Source organism: Megalops cyprinoides, chromosome 2, assembly GCF_013368585.1.
Source record: "Megalops cyprinoides isolate fMegCyp1 chromosome 2, fMegCyp1.pri, whole genome shotgun sequence".
NCBI lineage: Eukaryota > Metazoa > Chordata > Actinopteri > Elopiformes > Megalopidae > Megalops > Megalops cyprinoides.
Genome location: NC_050584.1, coordinates 65,195,001 through 65,210,996, shown reverse-complemented (window position 1 = coordinate 65,210,996; position 15,996 = coordinate 65,195,001). Strand labels below are relative to the sequence as shown.

At 51.2% G+C, this 15,996-nt stretch overlaps 1 protein-coding gene across 2 annotated transcripts in view; it reads right to left on the bottom strand.

Moving 5' to 3' along the window:
- The window catches only part of LOC118773507 (fibronectin type III domain-containing protein 3B-like), a 130,874-nt gene that overhangs the window by 60,321 nt on the left and 54,557 nt on the right, over positions 1 to 15,996 (bottom strand). For both annotated transcript variants that reach the window (XM_036522465.1, XM_036522467.1), the window contains 3 exons: positions 5,044 to 5,120; positions 2,720 to 2,948; positions 710 to 1,012 (listed from right to left, as the gene is read on the bottom strand). In XM_036522465.1, the coding sequence (XP_036378358.1) occupies positions 710 to 1,012; positions 2,720 to 2,948; positions 5,044 to 5,120 (609 nt within the window). The remainder of the gene's footprint in view (positions 1 to 709; positions 1,013 to 2,719; positions 2,949 to 5,043; positions 5,121 to 15,996) is intronic.

The window sequence follows — 15,996 nt, the reverse complement described above, 5'->3', positions numbered from 1 at the left end:
TACAGATTCCTACATATGCAACACTTACTGTACATCAGCCATTAGAGATTCCTACCCATTCAACACTGATCGTACGTCAACTGTTAAGATTCCTACATATTCAACTGTGAATGTACATATACCTTCCTACATATTCAACACTGAACACACATGAACTGTTATACAGTATATCCATACCAGGCGGTGCAGCACCAGAGCCGGTAAGATAATGAAGGACTCCTTTCACCCAAACCATGGACTCTTTCAATGGCTGCAGTCAGGCAGACGCCTCCGCAGCCTCAAGGCCAACACTGAGAGGCTCCGTAGGAGCTTCTTCCCCCGGCCGTCAGAACACTAAATGCAGCTCAAATTCTATTGTGTTGTGTATCTTCCTTAATTTATTTCTTCTTTATATTTTTTCTATTGTGAGTTGTGTTTGTGAGTAAATTATATTTTTTCTGTTGAGTCTGAGTTTTGCACAGTCTGCCGACCATGAACACAGGCAAACACAGGCTGAACACAGGCTGAACACAGGCTGAACCCAGGCTGAACCCAGGCTGAACCCAGGCTGAACCCAGGCTCGATGCGGGCTCTCCCTGTGCCCTCTCGCTGTTGGAGTGTACTGTGTTACCATGGAGCGAAGTTCACACCTGCACTGTGGCTGGTCTTGTTGTTGTGTCGGTGAGCACAGAGTGAGCACATACTTGAACCCGCGTCCGGCCGCTCTTACCTTGCGGGTCGGGCTCGCTGGTCCTGGGGCTGCTCCGTGCCGCCCGGCGCTCCGCCCTCTTGGCGCCGGGGCTGCCGGCCCCGCCCCCGCCCCCGGGCCCGCACGCCCCCACGTGGCCCTTGCTGTAGCCGTTGTAGGCCTGGCTGCAGCTGACGCTGCTCTTGTAGACGGAGGAGGGCGGGCTGTTGAGCCGGTTCTGACGTTCCAGCTGGCGCTCCTTGGCCTTCTTGGGCTGCAGCTGCTGCTTGCCGTACGGCTCCTCCCGGCCCAGGCAGCCCGACATCCCGTACACAGGAATGATCTCTGAGACAGGGGGAGAGGAGAGGAGAGAGGGAGGGAGAGAGGGAGAGGGAGAGAGGGAGGAGAGGAGGGGGAGAGAGGGAGAGAGGGAGAGAGGGAGAGAGGGAGTGAGAGAGAGAGAGGAGAGGGAGAGAGAGAGAGAGAGAGAGAGGGAGAGAGAGAGAACAAGAGAGAGGGAGAGAAGTGGAAGGGAGAGAGAGAGAGATGGGGAGAGAGGGAGAGGGAGAGAGGGAAAGAGGGAGAGAGAGAGGGGGGGAGAGGGAGAGAGAGAGGGAGAGAGGGAGGGAGGGAAGGAGCGGAGAGGAGGGAGGGAGCGGAGGGGGGAGAGGGAGAGAGAGAGAGAGAGGGAAAGAGAGAGAGAGAGAGAGAGAGAGAGAGAGAGAGAGAGGAGAGGAAGGGAGAGATGGGGAGAGAGAGAGGGAGAGAGAGAGAGGAGAGGAGAGAAAGGGAGAGATGGGGAGAGAGAGAGGGAGAGAGAGAGAGGAGAGGAGAGAAAGGGAGAGATGGGGAGAGAGAGAGGGAGAGAGAGAGAGGAGAGGAGAGAGAGGGAGAGAGAGAGAGGAGAGGAGAGAAAGGGAGAGATGGGGAGAGAGGGAGAGGGAGAGAGGGAAAGAGGGAGAGAGAGAGGGGGAGAGGGAGGAGAGGAGGGGGGAGAGGGAGAGAGAGAGAGAAAGGAGAGTGAGAAAGAAGGAGAGAGAGGGTCAGAGTGGGAAGGAGAGGGGGAGAAACAGAGAGGAGAGAGAGCAGAAGGTTAAAAAGAGGAAAGATAAAAGGAAGAGTCCAATGAAGGGAGGACGAAAGGATGAGAGAGACATAGAGGAGAGTGAGAGGATGAAAAGATGGAAAGCAGAGAAGTCAAGAGAAAGAAGAATATGTATAGAAACGGAGAATCGAGGGAGGGGAGAATGGGAAGAAGAGTTAGTACTCGTTCCCAGCTCTGCTATGGGGTCCCACTCCCCCCTTTGGCTCTCAGCATAGGGAGCTCCTCTCACACTCACACACACGGGATGAGAACAGCAACTGGGAGGTTACAAGTTTGATTCCTAGGTGAGGCACTGCAGTTTCACACTTGAGGAAAGATCACTACTTAATGTGTCTTCAAGTGACACCAGGATGCACGGACGAGTAAAGGCTACCAGATTATCAGATGAAGATGCCAAGCTCTCTCTTTCAGGGAACAAAAATAAGAAAGCCAGCATTTCTGAAGTCATTTTGTGCCTTTCATTCAGAAAACCTGCTGCAGACACATTCCTCACATATAGAGGACCTATTCTGGGCTCTTATTTATCATTTATCTGCTGTGAAACAAAATCTGTGTTTCGTTTAGATAAAGGATCACATTTTCTGTTTCTTTTTGCAATCCTAGCAAGAAAATGTTTTTAAAAGATCCTGCTGATGTCTGGAGTGGCGTGAGGTAAGTCTGTTGTTCTTTATCTGTTTAGCCACATCCAGGGTAATTTACATAGTTTCCATTTTGCGTATAACCATTCATACATCTGCACATTTACACAGGCATTTTAGGTCAGGTGCCCCACCTCGAGGGTACAACAGCAGCAATTCAGAATTAGACCCCACAACCTTCTGGTTATAAATCCAGCTCTTTAAGCACAACCGCACCTCTCTATCTACAGACATAAAAGGGCATGTAACACAACAGACTACAGTTAAATTATCCAAATATGTCAGACAGGGGTGGTGGAGGGGGCTTACCTTCTCCATACATGGGGGTCAGGCGGTGGTGGTAGTACTGGTGTGGGGGCAGATCGCCAGCGTTGGTGGGGGGGTAGAAGGCCGTGTGGGAGCTGTGGATGAAGTGGGGGTGGGCCAGGTATGGGGGTAGGTGGTGGGTGGGTGACAGGGCCGGCGAGTAGCTGGGGGGGTAACACTCCGAGTGGGGGGTGACCACCACCCGCCGGACCCCGGTGTTGTCCTCTAAAACCTGGGGGGGGGTTCAGAGACCCAGCCATTAAAGAGCATATATAGACATACAGAATAAGCTTACTCACACTTCACAGGCTACCTCTGAGAAGGCACAACTTCTTCCATTCAATGGTGGAAGAGCAGTTTACATTACATTACATTGTCATTTAGCAGACGCTCTTATCCAGAGCGACTTACATAGGTTACAATTTTACAGGTTTCCATTTGTACAGCTGTATATTTACTGAGGCAACTGCGGGTTAGGTACCCTGCCCTAGGGTACAGCAGCAGTGTCCCAGTGGGGAATCGAACTGGCAACCTTTCAGTTACAAGCCCTGTTCGTTCACACCACACCACACCGCTGCCCAAGGTTATTTCTTTTCTAACATGTTGGGTGATCCTCGGCATGAGGAAACGAGGGAGACAGAGAGGGAGAGGAGAGAGAGAAACAGCTGTCTGAACTCGTGACTCTGTCTCTCGGCCCGATTCAGACATGCAGCCCGCCGCCCCCGTCTCCCCGTCACGAGAGCGCTCTTCACACGCCGGATTCCAGCCCTCGGCTGAGACCTCAAAAATCTGCGCTGGCAAACAGGGGTGACCCCCGAAAAACAAAACAGTTGCCTTTTTTTCCACCCTCACAAAAAAACAGGCCGTTTGTCATAAATCAAAGAAACCCCTGTGCTCCTTGTTTACATATTCAGAAGGGGACGTGGCAGTGAAGTTAAAAAACAATTGATTGGAAACAGAACGCAGGATGGAATTCATCACCCCCATCCCCACCCCCCCACTCCGATGCGCATGGGAACAAACCCCTGTTTACACGCTGACAAGGGCCTGTCTTCCTGTCTGCATTTCCACAGATCTGTCAGCCAGACACACACAAACTGGGCAGGACCAGAACCGGATCACATCTGGAGCTCACAGAGTACCTCACAGAGAAGCACCTGTGACCCCCGCGCGGTGAAAGCGGCCGGACGTCAAACGAGCTCCTGTCTTTGGCACGATTCCTCTGTGTCACCATGGCAGAACGTCAGCGATGCAGAGTTTCACGGTCCCTCACAGACCACTGCCTCTAATCCACAGCAGTAACGCTTTAATGCAGCCACAGGTCTACGGCCTAAAATCCACACGTCTATGTCTGTGACTCCTAACGGCGTAAAGTCCACACATCTGTGTCTCTGACTCTTAACAGCTTGAAGTCACAGATTTGTGTCTCTGACTCGTAATGGCCTAAAATCCACCTGACTGCTAATGTTCTAAAGAATATATATGACATCTAGACGCTGAGAGTTCACTTCTGACCATCCAGAGGAGAAGCAAAGCCCTTCAACATGACAGGAGCAGAGCGCTCCGAGGGAAACTCAATGCCCTCACGTGGGACTGTGCAGGCCTTCAGTAGCAGTGGTGAAAGCTAAGGCAGCGGGGCCGTCACACGAAACTCACGCCCACAGTGCAGGATGAAACAGCCTCGGGGGGCAGCTGTGGGGCAGAGGGGTTATCCTAATAAACGCCTGCGTCCCTGTCAGAGGCCCCGGGAGGCGCACACTGGTGACACGCGTTTACCTCTCCCCCACGCCGAGGTGGTGAGTAACGGGTGGGGGAAATCGCTTTGCCACAACAGAGAGACGACTTAACACTTTTGTCAGAATGGGCTTTCAATTCGTTATGGCCATGAGAGTGACGCCTGTGAGGGTGGACGCCTGTGAGGGTGGACACCTGTGACGGTGGACACCTGTGAGGGTGGACACCTTTGACGGTGGACGCCAGTTAAACTCTCTGATACTAAAAACCACCTTCAACACAGAGTTATCAATGCCAGGAATAACTTGCCCGCATTTGAAACATTGGTTCCAGGATCCTCCAGTCAATATACAGCAGTCCAATGAGAAGCCAGGATTGGCTGAACAACCTGTTCTCATCTATATAAACTCTTGTCTAACCACCCCATCCCTCAAAACAACTGTATTAGCCCCGAGGGTAATTTAATTCCTAAGCAATGCCTCAGAGCAGTTCAGATGGTTCAGACTTGGCAAGGTTAGGCAGTCCAGCCTATGCCACCCTTCCCAAACACAACGCCCTGCCCTGCCCCGTCCCGCCCCGCCCCGCCCCCTTACCTGTGAGATGTACCCCGGCGGCACGTGGATGGGCGGGATGGAGCCGTTGGGTGACATCATTGGCACTTCTGCGGGACCTGTGGGAGGAAAAACAGGCCGGACGTCACACACAGCCAAAGAATATCCGTTTCAGTTCTGAGCCAAACTCCCTCATGCCATTCCTCTATCCACAGTCACACTTCTCCATGAAAAAAAGGTCCGTCTGACTGCTATAGTGTCCTCCGTGCTACAGGAAGACACGCAGGCAGATTTCAGTTAAAAAAAGCCAGTCCTGAGCAGCTCAACCGTGGACCACAGAGGGTACTGTGTTCCAAGCAGGTATGGAGGGAATGGTAGCCCTTGACGCGAGAGTAGCCTCAGTGCTGGCAGACGGTGCCCTGACACCTTGGCAGACCCTGCACCAGTGCTGGCCCGGACTCCTCTGGTAGCTCTGAAAGTTCGCCCCATGTAGGGGTGAGGGCACCCAGAACAGTGAGCATCCCCTGTTCTGGCAAATGCTCCATCCACACAGCTGAGCGGGACCCTGCCTGTTTATGCAACTGCAGCACCACCTCACTGGCACTCCTCCCAGAAGGCTTTGCAGCCCCATGCCAGGCTTTGGTTTAACGGGAAGGGGCCCAGCATCTGCTCTGTCGCCCGGCGGTACGAGAGCCCGCTGGGGATCAGCGTTACCTAGCGCCTCACTGGCACAGGCTGCACTGCTTGGCCTGGATCAGATCTGCAGTGAACTGGCCAACCGGCCGTCAGAGCAGCAGGTTTCTGTCACGTTCACTAAATAGCCGTCCGCCTGAATCACCGCTGACAGATAACCGGCAATCTCCACGGAAACGCTGGCAGCCAGCTCAGAACCCAACGGCTGCCTGGAGAAACGGCACTTCCTGCCTGGGGAAACGGCACTTCCTGTGCTCAGGCGAGTAACAGCACAGCAAAGCCTCAACATGGTAATTACCTTCAGCAAGGCATAATTATCTGCACCTCCCTTTCTTCCCCCCCCCCCCCTCCTCACGGTTTCTTTCTCTCTCCCCCTCTCTGTTTCTCTTTCTTTCTCACCATTTCTCTTCCTCTCTCCCCCTCTCTTCCCGTTTCTCTCTTTCTCTCTCCCCCTCCTCTCTCCCTCTCCCTGGATGCATGGCTTCCCTCCTCTCCCTCTCTTTGTGAGTTATGATATGCGGTCCCTGAAATTCCAGTGAGAGCTTCAGCAGTCATCTGCCTGATGGAATCACCACACACACCTCTGTGTTCCTCCACAGCGGCTCGTACCTGCAGATCAGGTGGTAAAAGGATCTGCGTACCTGAGCCTTTCCACACCTGGACGTTCAGAGTAAACACCAGCCTCTCTGCGCTTCTCAGCTCTTTCTGCGTCAGACAGGCGTCTCGGCAGCTCTCCAGCAGGTTTCCTAGAGCTCTGTATGTAGCCGTGCAAACTGGCTTGCCAGAAACACTCACCCTGCAAGGCTCAGAGCACCTACATATACGACTTTTACATCCCAGCCGGAGTTTTACTGAGGTACACTTGTTTGCCCTCACTTGTTTGGTCCTTATTGTTTTTATTGTATGTTACTCATTTGAAATCTCATTTGTGTCCATGCCACCTTTTCCTTTAAGCAGAAGATTCAGCAGTCCTGGTAAGCGTGAGGATAAGGTCGTATTAGAGAACACACCTTGAACTGAAGCAGCTGAACTGACAGCCTAAACGGTTTAAGATAAGATAAGACAAGAGAGCTTTACTGTCATTGTTCAGGACAACAAAATCTAATGCAAGAGGTAGCACTGTGGCTGCTGAACAGTTTTAAAAATGCATCCTCACATGACAATCACATCTTGTTTATTTTCTTTTCCTGACTGCAAATTGCATAATATTTAATCTCTGCATTTTATCCTATAAATTCTGCTTGCCAACCCATATTATGCTGTAACAGGACGATCATATCCTCAACAACACACTACATCCCAAAACCCCCAGCGAGACCGGTGGCTGATGAGAGACCGGTTCGGTGAGTTTGACTGGATGGATCGGTGTTTGGGCGTGTCCCCCTGCCCCACCCCCACCACCGCCCGCAGTGGCCCCCTTCTGTGCTTTCAGCAGGGGCGTTTAAACATTTACATTTACATTTATTTATTTAGCAGACGCTTTTATCCAAAGCGACTTACAAAAGCGCATACAGCAAGTATAGCGACAGTACAGGGACAGGATGTGTACAGTTCCACAATGAGACAGTTCTCAGCTGAGAGCAAGGTCTGTTTGAGGACACAGTACTCAAACGTTAGGCCTAAAACTGCTGGGAGGACTGCGAACACACCAGCCGTCTCCTGTCGCTTCTGATTGCTCCAAAAAAATTTTTAAAAAAGAAGTAGTAGAAGAAGCAGCAGATAATCCAGAAGGATTGCGCTGAATTTTCCACTGCGGTTCCTCTCCTCCGGTAGCAGACACGCAGTCTGGAAAAGACATTTTACCCGCCACCCCCCCACCCCCCCCCTCCGGGAGACACACCGCCGGTCAGGTCTGAGCCTGCTGTGCTGCTGTAGCTCACCGCACTGCAGTGATGGATTTCACAGCTGATACTCAATTTACAGCCGCAATCCAGGCCTCCCCTTTGCCCCAGATCCTGGCCGGGTCGCATCCAGCGGGAGGCTGTACCTGCCTGCTAAATGGAGCGTTCATACAGCGGCGGGCCGCCGGCGAAAACGGCTGTCATCACCGGGATGAGGGCTGCTGGAAGGAAGGGGGGAGGAGGGGTGTGAGCCACCTCATTTCGGTGACTGCGGGGTGCTGCCAGACCGTGCCGGAGACAGCCGGCTGTGGGGTGGGGTAGTGAGATGGGAACAGCTCCCCACCCTGCAGGATGAAGAGGTGCTCGGCACTGCCCCCTTCGGGGCTGGGTTTGTAAATGCACCATTATTAATTGCCTCATCTGATGCTGTGGTGTGTGTGAGAATCTCCCCAAGGATCACATCGAAGGGAAATGGAGAAAGCTGTTTGCTTCAAGAGGTCTTACACTTGAAAGCATGGCTCCACCTCTTGGGCTGGCACTACCCCCCGTCTCCACCAATCAGAAACAGCGTCGCCATGACTCTTGCAAATATGTGAATATGTGTGTGTGTGTGTGTATGTGTGTGTAAGACTGTGTGTTGATGCAGCAGCAGAGTGAGAGAGAGAGAGACAGAGAGACACTGTTCAGCGAGTATCGTCTCCAAGTCTGGAATCAGACGAGCTACGGCCGCCGCAGAAATAACACCCTCACCAAAAATATGCTCCTCTACCCAAGAGCGGGCTCTCAGAAAGCTAACAGATAATAAACACATTCTGGAGCCACTCATTTTCCTAAAGGGCTAAAGCTCCATTTTTCACTGCATAACCTAAGGCCTACTGCAGATACTGCCTCTCGTACTGTTTTAACAGGAGATCGGTGAGCCAGAGTGGCTGTAGAGCCGCACGTCCGAGCAGAGCCTGAATGAATGCAGTGAATACACAGCAGTGTAAATGAAACACGTGTAAAACTTCAGCCATGCCAGGAAAACAACTAACAGAATGCAAAACAATGTGGCTGAGTGCTTGGTAATGCAGATGAAATACCACCACGCACACACGCACACACATACACATACACGCGCACACACGCGCGCACACGCGCGCACACGCGCGCGCAAACGCGCACGCACACGTGCACACACACACGCAAACGCGCACGCACACACACACACGCAAACGCGCACGCACACACACGTGCACACACACACGTGCACACACACACACACACACACACACACACACACACACACACACGCGCACGCACACACACACACGCACACACACACGCAAACGCGCACGCACACACACGTGCACACACACACACACACACACACACATGTTTTGGTTGGCACACTGTATTACTGACACAGTGGCTGCCATCTTTAAGACTGGCACAGCAGGAATCTCCTGCTCACCTCCCAGTGGCCAATCAGCAGAGTGAGCCAGACCCCAGGGCTGGACAAGGGTCCCGCCCCATCACCCGGGACAGACACACGCATGCCCACAGCAGCAGGAGATGGCCAGACCACACCCATCCTCACAACCATCAGTGTCTACCCAGAATGCTCTTCTCTTTGAACGTCTCCTCGGGCTCCTTTGAAGTCCTTCAAACAACCACAGTATGCTTCCAACAAACCACCACCCCCTGTTCTACCCACACAGAGGTCAGTGCAATCAAACTGCAGCACGGCCCTGGTTTCTGTCACAGTTACTCCACCTCCAGGCAACTTCTCCCCCCCGGCCCGCATTCAGGTACGATCCTCAAAGTGACAGGAGGAAGTGGGTGTGCTTTCTTTTTCATGTGTATGACTGTGTGGAATGACCGTCTTCATTTGTGCACACCTCCCATTACTAAACAGTGCTGCAAAAAAGTACTGCATTACTGTGAGAACCGTTATTAAATTCCATTTCAACAATTACGAAATTAAATATCCACTCTTTTTCTTGCGTGGGAGTCCCTCGGTAATGAGTGACGTCTCCCCCGTCTGTGTGAGAGAGCACACGGGGGCTCCTTAATGGCTGGCTGCCTGCCTTCGGTAGAGGTGCCAGTGTAAGCAGCTACTCCATAGGTACTGCAGACCATAACTCAGCACACAGTGCGGTTTCACACTGTATATACTGGTCCGGTTAATTCCCCACCATTAAACCCCTGATTTCCTCACAAAAAAGGAACAGATTTAAACTCACTTCAACAGACGCTCCACTGTCCAACTGTGCTCAAATTTTAATTTCGCATCAAGTTTCACTGCTGCTGACTCTCAGCCATGAAGAAGCAATGAAATAAAGGCAAGGCAAACACATCACCCCCGCAAAAAAATAACACAGAAGCATGCTCAAAATGATGCTGACAAGCAGCAGCCAAATCACTTCCTCTCTTTCAGTTTCCTTGGTTTGATTGTTTTCAGGCCAGCTTCCAAGCAGATCAATGTACATACTGTGAATGTATTAAAAAAAATAATAAATAAAACCTTAAATTCACAAGCACATTTGTAGCACAATAAAAACAGCCAGAATTTAGGGGTGAAGCGAGGGGCAGTTGACCTCTGACCCTGCCAAAAGGGATGTGGGTTCTGATACAGTTGTGGAACGTAAACAAAAACGCAAATGACAGAAACAGCTACTAGCCCACAGTGTCGGACCAACGCATGCGAATTGGGCCAGTGAAAACACGCTAATACGTATTGTACATGCGGTTGGCGAGAAATCAAAATGGTTGTTTTATGAGGCTAACAGCTAAATGGCTCAGTGGCCGTTTACACGAAATCACCTGATATTTCACTCCAGAGAGCCGCTCGGAGCTGATGGAGGGGACCGCTACAGCACATCCAAACAAGCCTGCTTGTGCATTTCCCACTGTGAACACACAGGTGCACTGCCACCACCACCACCGAAACCCTCAGTGTCTGATGCCAAACTCAGGGACCCCCCACCACTCCGCAGTGTCCCTGTCACCCAGACGGGCAGACAGCGGCCTCCTGCTTAACACAACGGCCTTCGAACCTGAAGGTCATGGGTTTGATCCCTGGAATTGACGTCATGGGCTTTACTGCAAGGCACCCACTGCCATGTTTTACTCACACTGAAAAAAAGTGCAACATTTCAGAACAGCCAGGGATGGTGGCATCTGCTCACCGATTAAGTGTAGATAAAAATTGTTTTCATAAAGCACATAAAGCTATAAGGAGGGGTGTATCCTATGGCCAAGTGTACAGAAAGGTGCAATATGGAATTGAGTTAAACGGTTTATAAGGGAGAGCCGTAGATCTACCTGATGTGTAAATATGGATGTGGGTGGGATAGAGCGGACAGAACAGAGTAACACACAGCAGGGTAATTCATGCCATCAGAGGGAATTTACAGCTCGTGTGAAGCTGGAAGGACTGGCACAAATCATAAAGCTCAACTGAGGACTTGGCAACCATTATTTATTTGCTTGGCAAACAAGCAAACAGTATTAACCTGTCACCTGTGCAAACTATCTGTACAGCGGGAGTTATTCATTTTTTCTTTTGTTTTCTTTTTCTCCCGAGTTAATGTGATAAATTTCATTGCTTTACAGAACAACGGCCCAGGATACAAACCCTTGACTCTCAGGCCCAGAGCCCAGTGCTCTAATGACCACATAACACATCTGTCCAAACACAGTATGAGTAATCTAATAAGTTGATGCAGTGTAGAGAATTTAAACTGTAGTGTTATCCAGGTTTGTTGTTGGTAACAAGAACAGAGGAGGTCGGAGGGAGACTCGTGTGACTAAGAGCCTAAAGCCACCTCCCACAGAGACAAACTACTTACTGCATCACCCTCACACTATTACACCACCTTTACTCCATCAAACCCCTTATTACGTCATACTGCCCCTTATTACATCACACATCACGGTGTCTCTTCACTGCACCATCTGCCCCTTGTGTCACAATGCCCCTGTACGGCATTACTGAGGCCAGCACTGTGCTACACAGACAGTCATTGGTGACACACAGACTATGCCACACTACTGATGCAGGAGTGAGGCATTCTTCAAGGAGTGGTATTTCATACAGAATGTACACGCCCGCCTCCCACTGACTAAAATGGGATGTGGCCAGATCTATATCGTATCTAATTTCAGCAACATGCTTTAAGCCTGGGTCAGTTTGCTGTTGGAATGCTTCCTGTCTGCCTCAGGTATAGTCAAGATACTGTTAAGTGGCTCAGTGGGAATGAGGCCATACATACAAACATACATTCTGTCTCTCTGTGGTCTCTGTGTCACACACACACTCACACACGCACACACACACACACACACACATATGCGCGCACACACACTCACACACACACACACACACACACACACATATGCGCGCGCACACACACACACATGAGCGCACACACACTTACACACACACACACACACACACACATGCGCGCACACACACTCACACACACACACACATGCGCGCACACACTCACACACATGCGCACACACACTCACACACATGCGCACACACACACTCACACACACACACACATGCGCGCACACACTCTCACACACTCACACTCACACACACACACACACACACATACTCACTCACACACTTCAGGGCAATTGCTGTAAAATCAAACTATGATGATGAGTTAAGAGACCACAACCAAGATGGCTGGGCTGCAGTTTACAGCCAGCTGTGAGGCCCTGCCTTTATAAGGGAAAGCCTGGATCTGTTTTCCTCCCGGTTCGGCCTGATCAACACCGTAAAACACACCAACACCCAGGCGGAGCAGGAAAAGGCCACCTGTTGGCCGGGGGCCGTCACACTTTTAATACAAACTGGAAATGGAATTTCTGTCACTTTTAATGTTCTTGCGCGATGGAATCATTGGAATAAATGGACCATGCCTGAAGGATTGGTATTTTAACAACAGGAAACGTGACCCATATTTCAACAGTCATTCCAGTGTCAGAGCGAACCTTGGAGAAATGGTAAAGCGGAGGGCTCCAGATGTCTCTCTGAGTGCTACAGTTGATATACAGTAGGGGAGGCAGGCAGGGACCGGGAGCAAGGCATGCTGGGTGGGAGGCAAGGATCATTTAAAGGAGTGAGGGGCAGTGGGGGGAAGAGAAACAAAAAATATTTTAAATTCCTCTGTGGGTCGTGCGTGTCAAAAGAGACGGGCGCCTAGTCTTCAAAGCAACTTCCCCGATGGTGTCCCTTGGTCAGGTCAATAAATCCATCAGCGGCTGCGACAAGCTGCCTGAAACACCGCGGAACACCGCAGAACACTGCGGAACACCACAGAATACCACAGAATACCGCGGAACACTGCAGAACACTGCGGAACACCGCGGAACACTGCGAAACACCATGAAATACCATGAAACACCATGAAACACTGTGAAACACCACAGAACACCATGGAACACCATGGAACACAGCGGAACGCCGCGGAACACCACACTACAGAATAAAACAGAACTACAGAATGGAACGGAACACTACAGAATGCATCGAAACACTCCAGAACAGAGTTATCCCTCTCAACAGTTTAATTTAAAATCTGGCTTTGAATCTTGGCTTTGAATCTGCAATACCACATCTTTAAGTAAACACACATCTAAAACCACCTCAACTGCATGACCTGCCTCCACAGCTGCTGCAAGGAGCAGGTCTGCCTCCCTCACAGGTCTGGGAGAGTCAGGGAAGAGTGCACACATGGAAAAGGACAAGAGGAATCTGCTGTTGAGGGGGTTTGAGGGCACATGATCAGACCCCTGGGTCACATGTCATCGGGTCAGAGCTTCCTCACCAGCCGGAATCAAAAAGGTGGCTTGGGAGCACTGTCTTTCTTTCATGTGACTTACATGGCCAGTATAGCGAATTACTTTAGCTGTAGTATTACTGAGCGTTTGCAAAATCAAACAGGATTTTCCTCTATCAGGCTTAGGGAGAAGCGGAAGCGCATGGGTCTCGCTGATGCACACGGACAGCGGACGCAGCACGCAGCTGCTCACTGTAAAGACGAACCTGTGTTGGATTCATGACGCTACGGCTGGTGTGGGATCCAGATGTCTGGCCGGAGTAAAAGCAGCCAGGGGGACCTGAAAGATCACCCTCAGCACCAGGATGCGTGTGTGTGTGTGTGTGTGTGTGTGTGTGCGTGCATGTGTGCGCGTGTGTGTGTGTGCGTGCATGTGTGCGCGTGTGCGCATGTGTGCACGTGTGTGTGTGCGTGTGTGGGCTGTGGTATATTGTGTATACTATGTATATATAGTGTGTATGTGTACGTATGTGTGTATGTGTATGTGTGTGTGTGTATATGTATATGTGTGCGTGTGTGTATGTGTGTGTGTGCGTGTGTGTGTGTGTGTGTGTGTCTATGTGCATGTGTCTGTATGTGTGTGTGTATATGTATGGTGTGTGTGCGTGTGTATATATGTGTGTGTGTGTGTGTGTGTGTGTGCGTGTGTATATGTGTGTGTGTGTGTGTGTGTGCGTGTGTATATGTGTGTGTGCGTGTGTATATGTATGGTGTGTGTGTGTGTGTGCGTGCGTGCGTGCGTGCGTGCGTGTGTGTGTGTGTGTGTACGTGTGGTGTGTATGTGCGTGTACGTGTGTGTGTCTCTCTGCTGAGGGAGTAAGGAGACACTCAGACTCCCTGCACAGGGCCGCCTCTGTCAGGCCTCGGCCGGCAAGCTGAATGGGGGTCCTTGTGCTGGGAGTCTGTGTTTGCTGTGGCGCTAACAGCTAACAGCTAACAGCAGCCGGCTGCTCTGCCGAACTCCTCAAACATTCCGCCCCCCGGCGGGCTCCAAGCAGCCCCCCATCTGCTCGGGAAAGGCCCAGCTTTGTGGACCCGAACATCCCCCTTCATCAACGTCGGCACTACGCACAGGCCTGATATCCTGCAGTAGCAAGGCTGCATGTGTGTGAGAGAGAATGGGTGAGAGTGTGTGTGTGTGTGAGTGTGTGTGTGTGTGTGTGGAGTGTGTGTGTGTGTGTGTGGAGTGTGTGTGTGTGAGAGAGAGATAGAGAATGTGTGTGAGAGCGTGTGCGTGAGAGAGAATGTGTTTGTGTGTGTGTGTGTATGTGTGTGTGTGCGCGCGTGTGAAAGACAGAGAATGTGAGAGAGTGTGTGAGTGAGTGAGAGAATGCATGTGTGAGAATATGTGTGTGTGAGAGAAACAGAGAATGTGTAAGAGAGACTGCATGAGTGTGTGTGTTACAGAGAGTGCAAGAGTGTGTGTGTTACAGAGAGTGCAAGAGTGTGTGTGTTACAGAGAGTGCATGAGTGTGTGTGTTACAGAGAGTGCAAGAGTGTGTGTGTTACAGAGAGTACATGAGTGTGTGTGTTACAGAGAGTACATGAATGTTTCAGAGGGAATGGCTGAGCGTTTGTTTCAGAGAATGTGTGAGTGTGTGTGAGCAGGACTGTGTGAGTGTGTGAGAGCAGGACTGTGTGAGTGTGTGTGAGCAGGACTGTGTGAGTGTGTGTGAGCTACAGTATGACTGAGACTTACAAAAAAGGAAGGGCACAGAGAGAGGATGAGAGACAGAGCGAGAGGGAGAGAAAGAGGGCTGGAGCCCTGTAATTTACCCTAAATTTGAAAATGTTTATATCCATTTACAAAGGACGGAGCTGAAAGGAGTATTTGGGAAAATTCAGATGGTGGTTGTGGATGATAATGACGCTGGGTTTGACATATTGTTCCAGGAAAAGCGCAGGAACAGCCAGTCTGGTCACAACAGGCTGCAGCAGGAAGCCGGAGAAAGCCAGCGCACCTCACTCACAGGCAGCCTGGCAGGAGACACACAGGAGGGCGCCCCCTAGCTGCAGGGGGGCAGGGATGCACAGCTGGGCTTCTACAGCTCCAGTGAGAACACAGGCTGCTGATGCCCAGAGACACCCCCAGCATGAGAGAGGCTGTCTGACGCCGTACTGACCCCATTTATGCCCTCAATGGTGTGTGTGTGCACGCACATGTGTGTATGTACATTTGTGCGTACATGTGCCTCTCTACATGTGTGTACATGTGTGTACATGTGTGTGCCCGTGTGTGCTCGTGTGTGCCCGTGTGTGTGTACCAGCTAGATAAAAATCTCCTTGTTACTGCACAGCTCATTGTCTGTGCTCTGAACACACTCAGCCACCGTCACTCTCTCAGGGTGAGATGCGATGTCACCTCGGCGGCCTGGCGGAGCGTGCTTATTGGATGGAGTCACTGACGAGGCGCGGTGTGACAGAAAGAACGCTTCTCTGCCCTGCTTAAGCATCACTAATGAGTCACAAAAGCAACATTCTCAGACAGGAGGGTAATCCCGTTCGGCCGGGGAAGGACAGCTCACCCAGCACAGCTGCTGCTGCTGCTACGTCTCAGGGAAAATACTCATAATCTCTCCGACGGACTCTCACACCCCCGAGAGCGGGTGGCAGTAACCATGTTC